The following is a 13,364-nucleotide window of genomic DNA, read 5'->3' on the forward strand; positions in this document are numbered from 1 at the left end:
GGTTTGCTGCAGCAAGTGGAAACTTCAGCTGCCTTCTGCCGGACAACTAAGAACTAGCTCTGACCGGTCCTGTCCTGACGCACAGGATAGTACTCTATCCATCGTAAAGAGCAGCCAAGTGGGCCCTAAGATTAGCAAACACCAGCTGACGAAAACCAGACTGCATACCTTCATCAACCTGACGTCATCTTTTGCTCCCTCCTATTAGGAGTCCAATCATTTCAAAGCTGATATATTTTGGACTGACTTCAATGCCAAACAATGAATAAAAGCACATGAGTATTTTCACTAGAAACAAGATTTTGGGAGGGTTGAGAGGTCTCTGAACGAGTGTTAAGACCACTCTGTGTCTGGTAGGGATTTACAGTCATTCTAGCTGCACAAAAATCCTCAAAATCTAGATCCAGTAATCACTTCCCACCACTACTCAAATCCACATGGGCCTGACATCAGCGACTGCCGCTTAGTCTGGCAAACATCTCAAATTACAAGTTTGACCTTTGGCATTCATTCATCTTATTTCCCCTCACATCTCCCTTCCCTTCATTTCATGTGGTCAAATAAACAGTAAACAGAGCATATATACTGTTCTTCCTCTATCTCACCCTGCCATCTCCAGCATGGTAAAAACAGTCCACAGAGTGATGTGGAATGAAACACTGTGTGTGCGCTTTATAAATGTTCCACCTAACAAGAAATCACTCCTTGTTTCTCCTTCAGCCCGACCTAGACATTTCAGTCATTTGGGAAGAAAATGTACAGGACATTTAGATTTCTCAACTAAAAACCACATCTATGGATAATTTGTTGTTTTCAAGCAGGGAATCAGTCAGATGTTTAGTGAGCCTTTAAGAGGTGACCAAAAAAAAAAGGGTTTGGGAACGTAAGAAATATTACAGATAGAATGTAGATTATGGCAGCAAGCAGAGCTTCAGACTGGGAAACCAAACCCAGGAAGCAAGGGGGGCTCCAACACGTGCCACGAATGAGACGAGGAACAAGAGGAGGAGCTTCATGTCTGCCTATGGGTGTGGAAATATGTACATGTACGAAGAGGCAGTGTGTTGGGAACATTTAGCAAGAAAGAGGAGAGATTCTCTGTAACATGAAGCTGTTTACAGGCATAGAATTGAAAGGAATGGAATGAAGAGCAGAGACGGAATAAATCACCCCACCCTCTCCTCCTCCTCAGCTTCACTCCCTGTTTTCCATTGCCGGGACACTGAGTGCTGAGTGTGCATCCACAGGGAAAAAGGAGGAAGTAAATCAAAGATAGAAACAAAATAAAAAAATAACAGAGAAAGAGGGGAAGGAGCCAAATGGTACACTTTGAGTTCATTAGAGGTAGCAAGAAAGGAGCAGAGATAAAGAAAGAAAGCATGGTGGTGGTTCTAGTGAATAAATGACAAAAATGCACGCATGCGTGCGCACACTGGGCGTTTTGGCTGGCTGGGTCACCCTAACCTGAGGAGTTTTAATGACACATGATGCCCAAGATGTTGCATCAAAGTTTTTTACCCCCTGAGAAATAAAGGTTACAGGCTTCTTAAAATAGTTGTTTTCCTCTTTAACAACCCCTGACCCAGAGATTCAGGAAAGGGCAGGGCGAGGGAAGAGCAGAAGCAATGCATCCAAACAACATCGCTTACTACTTACTCTATCTTGAGCTCTCTCTCTCTCTCTCTCACACTCACACATACACACACACATATACTGAGGCAATAGTATAAACAAAACATTTGTCGAGGCCTGCAGGGAGCTCTATACTACTGTACGTTAGAGCCGCTCAACAACTAAAGCAACACACACACACACACACACACACACACACACACACACACAGTGCTGACACAATAACATACAGATCTCTTGCATGCACAAAAGACCGTTTTGACAGTTGTGAGCAGGTCTAGCTTTGCTGAGGAACTGAAACTGGAGAAGAAAAAAACAAGACTGAGACTAAACACGGGAGATTGGGGAGGGGGGGGATGAAACTAGCTGAGCAACGTGTGTGTGTGTGTGTGTGTGTGTGTGTGTGTGTGTGTGTGTGTGTGCGTGTCTCAGTCAGGGTCCCAGTAGGCAGCCTGAATAGGAAACAGTGCAGCATAGGTGGGGAGACACCCCTGTTGCTGTGTCCTTGTGTGAATGAAATAGTAATGAGGAGATGTCTTTTTTTGGCTCCCAGCCATAGCAGCAGAGCAGGTGAATAATAGTGAATAATAAATCACTAATGCAGACTCGCTCTCACATGGCCTCTCCTGTGATGCAGCACTTTCTCTGACTGATGAGATCATCCTGACCACTGGCTTTTCTTACCCACTCCATCACTCCCTCTTCTCTTGTCTACACATCACTGCTCATCCCTTTCTCCCAGTAGTCCCTTGTCAACTTCTCAGCCATCTGTCTGCTCCCCTTTTGTCCATCTTTTCCCTCTCTCTGATGCAACTGTTTTTCTGCCCATCTCTCTGTCTCCATCAACTAACCCTCTTGTTTCGTCCACTCTTCATCAGTGTCTCTTCCCTAATCCACTCTCTTGCCTCTCTGTCTTCTCTCTCCTCTTCTTCCTCATCACTATTTTTTTCCAAAATCTCTACATCTCTTCCTTCCCCTCTGCTCCTCCTCATTTCATTTCCCCTCATATCAAATTATGCTATTCTGGTTTTGTTCATATTGATATTTTTATTAGAAAATTACATATTTTGTAATGTATTATATGAATATTTATATGTTTTGTGGAGCAGTTTGTACTCCGGCAGAGCAGGGTTGTATAAAACTAATATGATAGTGTCCTCCATTTTTGACTCCCTGACTCTCCATTCCCTCAAATGTCAGCATTGTGAAGATGGTTTTATGTTGGTCAATGGCACAAAGATTTACTTTGCCTCCTTGGGCAAATCTACTGATCACAGCACTCCATTAAATTAGTTTTTTTTATGTTGCTGTTATATATCCCTGCCTATTACAAAATTCTCGGGTTATAAGTTTGACCAGTGAAAGACAATATTGCTTTAATTATATCATATAAGTATTGTAGTCTTAGTAAAGCTTTCATACTTACTGTCAGTGAAGTGAAGGTCATGCACATGCCTCCAAACCCATTCATCGCCAAAGCAAAGAAGATCAGGATGGACAGATCTGCAGGAGAAAGAGCAGATTAGTGACATAGGCAGATAGTAGTATAGTATAGTAGTAGCACCCACCACACCTCCTGTCTGATTGATTAAAGTGTCACCAATGCATCAATACACTGTATGTATCTGTGTGTAAATATGCTGTACAATGTGGATTGGCTACAAAAGCAATATGATTGAGAGAAGCATGTGAGGCAGTACGGACATATGATGCCGTTAAAGTGATGTATGTGAGATGACATAAGTAAAGATACGTACTGTTGGGATCACTGGCACCGTAGGCGATGAGGAGGCAAGAGAATGCAAAGCAGGCACTGGGAACACAAAGCACTGGGTATGAATAAGGCAATAAATAAACCAAACAGACCATTACTGTCAGATATTATTAGGGATGCACCGAATCCAGGATTCGGGTTCGGATTCGGCCGAATATTTGGCTTTTTGACGGGGTTCGGTTTCTGCCGTTGTGTGTTGTTTGTGGTCCTTGCCGCAAACAACACACAGCATCGCTGCTGCCAAAACACCTGCACATGAAACATCCGAAAGAATACGAGCCGCGCATGAAGGAATCCACAGACAGCAGCCAAAACACAGCAACCCCAGGTACGGCAAAGAAAGGACAGTCACAGTTAACAACTTGTGTTAACCAGACAGTGCCTCTCTCGGGCTTTCAGCTGTTCTCTCGGCAAATGAGTGTCCCTACAGTGGGAGTGGAGCGACCGAATGGCCGGCTGCTGCTCCTTAGCTAACGTTAGCTTTCTAATATCACCCACCCAACATGCCTTCATCATACACTGGTTAGCGAAAATTTGCCAAACAAAATTGTCACTCATCTGGCGATAGCGACGTGCTTTCCTACAATGTGAAAAGAGCGTGTGAATTCAACATTAAGTTGTTACATTTAACTATTTTAGAGGCTGTGGATGTTGTTTACTTCATTAATGTAAATATGTGGATGAGGATGGGAGTAGGATTCGGTATTCGGTTTCGGATTCGGCAGAATCTTAACCAGTGGATTTGGTATTCGGCCGATCCCTAAAAATCTGGATTCGGTGCATCCCTAGGTATTATATCATATCAGGTGGAAAATAGATTTAGATTTTTTTCTCAAGCCATACCTGCCCAGAAGTCGTAGCTTCCGTGGACCATATTTGTCCATGACGATGCCCATGGGCAGGGTGATGGCAGACAGCAGGAAGGAGCCCACAGTGAAGGCCAGGTTCAGCATCTCATCCTGGTCCTTGCAGATGGGCCAGCCATTCATCTCCAGGTACTCCTCAGAATCAGATGGTGCAGTGGTGTTGATGTTGGAGTGGTTGATGCTGGAGTTGTTATCTGGATGAATGAGAGAGTAGAGATGTAAAGGCTTCAGATTAGAACTGTCAGATGAGGAAACACTTCCAAATGAAAATGAACCATAAAACATTATATGCACACAACATGTCCAGTCTGTAATGCTATATACCCAGAGGTGGAAGGTAACTACATTTACTTACATAGAGTACAAGTGTACAGTTCTAAAGTGCTTGTACTTTAATGATGAGATTGCATTTTATGTATCTTAATCCTTCTACTCCACTACATACATGGGAATGTTGTGATTTTTATTTCATTACATTTACTTGACAGCTATAGTTATACGTATTCCATTACACACATAAGCTCCACAGACTGCAATTTTAGAATGCTGCTTACACATTTGTGCATTATTAATAATAATCCAGTAATATAGTATATACTAGATACATATGATATATATCTATATAATAGAAAACTCTGAAATAGGCTATTCGTAATTACTTAATAAATAAACAAAATAACTGGAGGGAAAACAACACAATGCAGGGTAAACAGACGCCACAAATAGTCACAACTGAACCCCTGCATGGTGGAGGGGAACTCTCTGTAACAGTTTCACACAGACAGACACCGACCCAGTCGGCCTCGTGCTGAATCACTGGTAAACACAGTCCACTGAGCTCACATGGAGTCTATTTTTGTCAATCTACTCTGTTAGACTGTTGCCTCTGGTGAAACTGTGCTGGTACCAACACACAAACAGACAGGGGACAGAGAGGACGGCCGAAAGAGGAAAACAAGTCCTCATTCACCTTGACTTGTTTTTGGTCAAACTGCCAGGAGAACATTAGAGACTCACTCAGCAGTAACCACATATTTAATATCTAGAGGAAGGAGGGAGATGTAGGCCAAGGTCTGCATCTAAAAAACAACAGAGCTGAAAATCTGCTTTCCCACTATGTTCTTAAAGGGGTGTGTGATGTTAAATTCTGCCCTGTTGAGCATGCTTTACGTAAAAGGAGCAAGGGATAGAGCAAGTCTTGAAGCTGGTCTCTGGGCTAAGGGGGGGAATTTGGAGGAACAACAGGAAGCTATAATCTCATATTAAATGCATCCTGGTGCACAAACTTGGCCCGTGCCTTGTGAGGATATATGTAGGTGAAAGGTAAAGTGGCCTAATGAACATCTGATGACTGTAGTGTTGTTTTAATGCTGGTACATACATTCACTGAGAGCTATGGGGATACTTGAGCTCTAGAGCATTTCAAAACTAGCAGCTACAAAAAGGACTAGTTGGATAGAACAAGAGGACGCAGAGCTATTTTGATCTGTAGGCTTTCATTAAAAGTAATTCACCTCTACTGGGATGCATTGTATTCAAGTACACAAAGCGGTCTATGGGGAAAAACATTCACCTGAATGGATTTTCATGCAACAAGTTAATATTGAATTCATAATGATCAGTAGTATTAGTAGTTGCACTAGTAGTTGTGGTAATTGACTTAGTTTTAAGTCGAGAATTTTAGTGTCCCTAAAAGTTTGGATTTTATTCTCCAACCTAATGGGACATTTTCCCACAAAAACAATGATCAAATGCAAGGTCAAACAAGACTACAGTAATGCTAGCAGTTCCTAAACATGTTAGTCTGACTCATTGATTCTTTATTTGACTGAGGTTTGTGCAAGTTAGAATCTATGGCCCCGGCCATGACTCTGTAATATCAGTAACTTAACTGTGTATTGATTAATCCATGGAGCTATCTGTGGTGCTGAAGTGGCAGACAGATTTGTAATTGCCACTTTTTCTCTGAGCCCCGCCCTTCTGTCAGTTTCATCTTGGATCTATAATATTCTCTAAACTATATAGCTGAAAATGCAGATCCAAAAGAGTCGTTCATGGGGCGGGTTTGCTAGTCGCGGGTGAACAAAATGAAACCCCATCTCCCCTGTTAAAAATTAACAAATTGCCTACCTATAGCTATGAGCTAAATGCTGACAGCTGCATCATGAAACGCTAACATGCTGATGCTTAGCAGGTATGATGTGTACCACATTCGCCATCTTAGTTTTGTGTGTTAACAGACAAAAATTCAGCTGAGGCTGATGGGGCTGACTTTAGATTTTACAGGTACACCTGATAATGGTGCTAGATGAAAAGTTAAGGAAAAGTTAGAAGGGAAGATCATTGAAGTTATTACAATTCATCTGTATGGCAGCATGGATATCTGTCTCACATTCAATGGAATCCATGCAATAGTTGTGGAGATGTTACACTCCATTAATGTCAACCAAACTAAACCGAATCAACAAAGTCAACAACAACTAACTAACAAAATGTTGTACCAACTCATCTAGCAGATGTGGACATATTACACTGGAAACATTATAAATGTCTGTACACAATTTCAGTGGTGGAACAACGACAGATGATCTAGAGCAGCTTAAAACCTGAAAAATATGGGCTTCAAAAGCACTCTGTGATTATCTGTCAATATGGAAATTGTTTGCTCTACCCTCTCAGGCTGGTATTTTAGATGTATTGGAACATTAAGTGCTGACTGTTTAACTAACAGAAGATAGCAGCATCTGTCCCCCAGCAGCCTCGGCTGCTGACTAATCAAATGGCCGCAGCAAAACCGAGTCAATATGGGAAGAGCCCTGACACGCACGCACACACACACACAAACACACACTGGCAAATACACTCAAGGGTATAAAGGCTGACTTGATCTTCTGTGAAAGGTTATTTCTGAGGAGTAACACTTTGTACCTGCTATCTTGTTCTCGTTCATGCCAACGCCCTTAGGGCTTTTTCATTTGTGTGTTTCACCAAATTCCTGTTTACTTTTTTATGCCACTCCCTTCTATCCTATAAGCTTCCCTTATACATACAGCTATCTGTAGACTTTATATAGACTCCTCTGAGTCAGTTAGTTTAATAACTACTAGGAGCCTAGACTACTAGACTAGATACTAGACTTTATTCACCTGTAAATAGCACCAAGATACACAACTCAACCTGATTGTCATAGCATATTAAAACAATGCACTGATATTAAAGTAATAACAGAGGATATAAGGAGGAGGAATAATGCTGACAGATCCTACAATACACAAACCTCATCCATTTAATAGTATCCATGTCATCAAACAATTAGCAGTCAGAGGCAGTCAACTGCTCATACAGTATAAAGACACAGTCCTTATTATGTAAAGGTGATGGGGTCAAGTGACGGTTGGTTGGTTATAAGGTCCAATAATAAATATTTAACAGCCCCATGGCAACATGAAACACACAAGTGGATACACACAGATCATTTAAGAAGATGAGAAGGCAAACTATTCAAATCCTTCACTGTTTCTTTTTGAGAATGAAGTACATTCTGTTTAAACAGAAACAAGCTTTTATAGGGACAGCGCAAAGAGGGTCACACACATTTTATCTCGCAGAAACAACCAACAATCGGAGTGAAAGAACCGTGCTGACAGACCCCGTCATGAGACACAAAGCGAGATAAAGGGAGGCGAGAGATGAGAGACTCAGGACGCAGGAATTTACATGTTTCATTTCTGCTGTGTGACAAACACACACTCACACACACACACACACACACACACACACACACACACACACACACTTCACGCCAGCAGAGCAACCACTACCTAACTATGGGAGAGCAGAGTTTTACTGACACAGAATGTGTTCTTTAAAACAAAGCCACAGTGTACGGTTTGATTTTTCAGACATATACATGCTGTTGTTAAACATAGGCTACAGCTAATTCAAACAGGGTGTGTGCAGGATAACATTTGCACACAAGATTAATTCATATTTTGACTTGATATATAAGGTCTCTTTGTGTTTGCCTGGTCCTTCACTGCTGTGGCTCTCCTGTCTAAGTCATCAGACATGCTGCTGCGGTAGGCGACATGACACTTGATGAAACACATTCTGGGGCCATGTTTCCTGCCTTTACAAAAAGCAGAACAAATGTTGTCTAGCCAGCTCGGCCTCCGACTCTGTTAACAGCTGTTAAAGAGGAATTCCACCAATTTTACACATTAATGTCTGTGTTGAGGAGTGCTACAGCATTTGTGAAAAAAAGTTGTATAAACCTTTTGTGGCTCAAGAGAGCGCTGTGTGAAGTCTGCCTCATGTGATGTCATCAAACTGTCCATCATTAGGCCAACAATGTTAGAGTGTAATGCCAAGGAGATTTGAAGCTCTCCCAGAGGCTTGTAGTGGAAAAACACCCTGTTAGGACCCTTTATGTCAGTTTTTCTTTTAATTTGTCAACAATCTGTTTACTGTCATGCGGAATTACAGATTACAGAACAGATTAATCATTCACAAATTGTCTTCCCTGTGGTGGTGCTGTAAGACACCATGTAGAGGACCCACATCCAACAATGCATTAAAAGTAGTAAATAAATTAGGCTCACTAACCGTCACAAAATACCAGCATGCATTGTGCCTGACCTGCATCATGTCCCATATTGTTTCAACTGACACATTATTTAGTCTTCAGCGAACAGCGAATAGTAAATAAGGTAACAATGTCAGGGTAATCTAGATAGAAAAGTGTAAGCTGACAAAACTCTTGAAAAAGTCTGTCCCAGAAACAACACCCACATGCCGCATGTACATTGAAACAGTTGCTGTATTTGTTCCTCTTGTCAATAGAGGCCGAGAGGAAATCTCTTCCTCATGCGAATCAAATGTATGAGATCAGAGACAACATCTACAGTCCTTGTTTTGTGCAAAAAAAAGTTTCAATTTAGCTGAAGATAATATGAGGCAACAACAAATGTAGAATGTAAAAAATGTTAAAAATTCCCTTTTGTGTTACTATCCCTCCACCAGAGCACAGCAAGAAAGCTGTGTCCTGGGAAACACAAAGAGGGCATTTTACAGTGAAAACTGTAAGATCCCTATTCATTTTGAAACTATGACTGTTGAAGCCTCATATGAGCTTCAACTGAACTTTACAATGCATTTTTACAAAGAACCAAACTGTGGATTTGTCCCCCAACACCTACAGTACATTAGAATCGCTTTAGGATGGTATCTCTTGTCGGCCAGTATAGAGAGGTTTGATTACAGCCACCAAAAACTGTTTAATTGTTCACATGGGCATGTGGGTATTGTATCAAAATATATATATATATATATATATTTTTTTATTTTTTTTTTTTAAAGTGAACTTTCATTTAATCTGATTTTAAATCAGATTAAATTCAGGCTGAAAAGGCTTCAAAACAAAATTACCATGGCTCAACTTTTGGCCAAGTTCACCACAAAGCAAAAAAAAAACATTTCCCAATGGCATTTCAGCCTAATGATGAATGCAGAAAGCTCCATTGCACACTAGAAGTAGAGCAATGCTACATGTTTGCACATATTTTGCACTGAGGACAGAGAAACACAATGACTGATGATGTGAGTGATGATGTGAGTGAAGACATAAACAAAAACAGCGTATGTTGCACCTTCTTGACCTGATTTCAAACTTCTCGGTCCCACAAGTAAACACCAAAAACTGCTGATTTATCACCACTTAGCAGGTCAGAGAGCTGGGGCGAGAGAGTGGAGACCTGTAGTGATGGGACATGGGTCAGGTCACTGTGAAAGAAGCTGAGTCAATGGCACGAGACACCTAAACCTAATCCAATCAGATAAACAGGCTATAATAAAATGCCAATGCATAATCAGCTTTTATTCGCGGTAGATGACACATGCTGTATCCACTTATAGAAATGAGAGTTATCTAAGAGCAGTTAACACAGTTAATACAGACCTAGCGTGGAAAACTACAGTGACAATGACAGTGCTCTCAGACAATGTGAGTGAATGTGATAAAACCATTAAAAAGGCTTCATAGGCACAAATTAACCCTGCAAGGCTTTCAACACTCCTCCTTTGTAAGATACAAAGAGAAGAAACACACAGACAGAGACACAATCAGAGGATCGAAGAGACAAAGTCAGAAAACTGCCTGTGTGATAACCACTGTGGGGAATGAAGGGATGAATGGTCTCATTCACACATCGTTCAGCTGCCTGGCAATGGAGATTCAAAACGCCACTGATGATGAATATGATTATGAACTGTTGTTACGTATGTTGTTATGTTTAATCTGACTGATGAGTGGCTATAATTTACCGGCTAAAAGGAAACAAAGTCATAATCTGATTTGATCTTTCAAGCATAAGAAATTTTGTATCGTAAAGAAACAACCGAATGACTGGCTGAGTGCAGCCGCTCCCTGCATCACCTTTGATCATGGAGAACTAAGGGCACAATAAAATAACTGTCTGTCTGACGGTTTGTTGTGCCAGAGCACTTCATAGCTGCTTTTGAGGGTTGTTTGGAGCCGGCTTGCTGCTGGCATATCAACTTGTCTTCCATGAGGAAATCCCAACCGTTGGATTGATAAGAATATTGTGTGTATGCAGGTAGCTGCTTCTCTCCAAGGCTGCTTTGAGGAAATAACACTTGCAAAATACAAATGAGAACTGGACAATATGGAGAGGCCGTTTTTAAGGTGAAACCTAAGCACTTCCGGAAAAAGCCTATTGTATGTGTATTTGCATGTCCTTAAATCTCCATAACTCAACCACACCCACTCAGCGAAAAGTACCCCAGAATGGGGTTTCACTCTGACGCAAACAGTGTTGAAAGCTTTTGGGTACACAGAAAAGATACTCAGGGCGTCGTCATGCAAGATTGTCCCATTAGCATCCCATTCAAACTCTGATTTAAATCCAAAAATCCCAGAATGGGGATGCTTGTGTAAATTGCAGGAAGCAAACCGGACTGTTAGCTCTTGAGATGAGCTATATGTAGCTTCTTTGCATGACATATGTGTCCATGTTTGTAGCAGCAGCAGTAGTAGTAGTGAAAGTGGCAAATTTTCATATCAGTAACTATAGCAAATAAATGTAGTGGAGTAGATTCATAAAGTTGCATACAACAGTACAAGTACCTCAAAAATTGATGTTAAGCCCTCATCTAAAAACTCCTGAAATCCACCTGTAACCTCCCGCTCCTTCTGTTAAACACAATAACCATATAAAGCTGACTCACCAGGTCCTTTGCACAGGTAGGAGTAGAAGCCCTCCGACTTGAGCATGATGAGCAGGGATCCCCAGCCCAGCAGCACAGCAGAGAAAAGCAGGTTTTCAATGACCGCTGTCACCGCCATCCACCAGCGGCGAGAGAACGCTGTGGCCAGGGAGGGAGCCATCTCGGCTGGGTTGGAGGTAGCACTTCACTGGCCTGACTGGAAGTGAGGGAGGCTGCTGGAGCCTGGAAGAATAAGACAGGAGGGATAGTGATGAGAAGATGATTCTGGGGTTCTTCTGGGGTTAGATTTTCAAAAAGACAAAAAAAAAAAGTGATGCCAGATAATGTGTGAGGATGATGCTGCATTACTTATGTTGTTCCTCACTGGGAACTTGGGCTATTACCGAAAATGATCACGTTTTAAACAAATGGTCTGTTGTTTCCAGCACTCTGCACCACAATTGACAGAAACACTTGAATTGTTAATAGTATGTTGTTCATTGTTTCTTTTTTCTATTCATACATGCACCTAATTCAATGTAGGCTACATAATAGTCTTTGTTCAGCGTTGTTGTTCTTGTTTTAAGCTGTATGTCTATTTCTATTTTTCTTCCTGAACATGTTTCTTGGAACTGTGTGCGAGTATGTTGAAAGCAACTTTAAACCAGAGAAAAATTCCTTGTACCTGTGCACATATACTTGGCTAATTCTGCTGTTTCTGAGTAGGTGCTCAGTTTCACAATAAAGTGTTCTGGATGACTCTCTGGGCCTGGAACATATACATTTCTTTGTTCTTGCTTGATGATGATGATGATGATGCAATTATGATTGTGGTGATCTAGAGGAAGACACCCAGAACCAGAAAACAGCTGGGACCTTTGAGGTTATAAATATAAAAAAAATCCCACCCCCTGAAATATGTGATTGGCTTGACGGTTTATCCGCTCTTTTGCTATTGGCTGCTAGTGACATAGCTCGTGCAGCAGCTACACTTGATGTTGCATTCATCCTTTGTGGGAGAATCCTGTTGATGGGTCTTTATTGTCAGAAAATTTAGTTTCTGCTGGGCTTTTGCATTACAAATGATATGTAGAGATTCTGAGTTTGATGCTAGAACCAAATTTCCAAATACATGAACTCCAGCTTTCTAAATTTCGATATCAACAAATCAGATTAAAAAAAATAGCTTACCTGTAGCCATTTGGTTGTTAAAATATCTCGACAGTTTAACTATCTGCTTAGTTTGTATGGAAACATAAACGAAAACGTTTCACTGTTAACGTGGATGCCTGTCGATTACATAGACTATAAAACATAATTGTACAGTCAATGTTCGAGTGTAATAAAGCTAATTTGGTAGAAACAAGTGCAGAAAACTCCACTGCACGCGAATGCAGCGCGAGCTCCAGCCGGTTCGAACCAGTGCGGCGCGAGATTGTGTTATTTAGCTGTCAGAGCTCGCGCTAAATGCATATCTGCTCCGAAACACTGTTACTACTTACACAGTGAGGAACTGCATCAGTAATTAGGATAAACTGATACATATTTAGTTAAATAAAAATGTAGTCTGATTTCAATAATTTCCGAATATCTTATTACTTACTTTACTGCAAAAATGACTAACAAATTAAATAACTTATTGAGAACAAGTGAGGAAATAATGTGCTAAATTATTGTGTCATGTGAGAACTGTGATGCTCTTTCAGATTTTACAGGGGTCAAACATGACCCTAATAGAAATGAATTGCATTCGCAGGCGTTTTTCATTGTATTCCAGTGTGTTATATTATAGCCTATAAGGCTAATAACTGTTGCAAAAATGATTACTTAACACTGTCCTCTTATTCTGTATGACATAGGCTACTGTT

At 41.0% G+C, this 13,364-nt stretch overlaps 1 protein-coding gene across 1 annotated transcript in view; it reads right to left on the reverse strand.

Annotated features, from left to right (window-relative positions):
• The window catches only part of LOC144515727 (large neutral amino acids transporter small subunit 4-like), a 28,892-nt gene that overhangs the window by 13,931 nt on the left and 1,597 nt on the right, over positions 1–13,364 (reverse strand). The window contains exons 2-5 of the mRNA XM_078246801.1: positions 11,518–11,739; positions 4,250–4,466; positions 3,390–3,445; positions 3,059–3,135 (exon numbers count right to left, since the gene is read on the reverse strand). Coding sequence (XP_078102927.1) covers positions 3,059–3,135; positions 3,390–3,445; positions 4,250–4,466; positions 11,518–11,677 — 510 coding nt within the window. The 5' untranslated portion in view covers positions 11,678–11,739. The remainder of the gene's footprint in view (positions 1–3,058; positions 3,136–3,389; positions 3,446–4,249; positions 4,467–11,517; positions 11,740–13,364) is intronic.

The sequence above is a fragment of the Sander vitreus genome, chromosome 3 (assembly GCF_031162955.1).
Source record: "Sander vitreus isolate 19-12246 chromosome 3, sanVit1, whole genome shotgun sequence".
NCBI classification, from domain to species: Eukaryota; Metazoa; Chordata; class Actinopteri; order Perciformes; family Percidae; genus Sander; species Sander vitreus.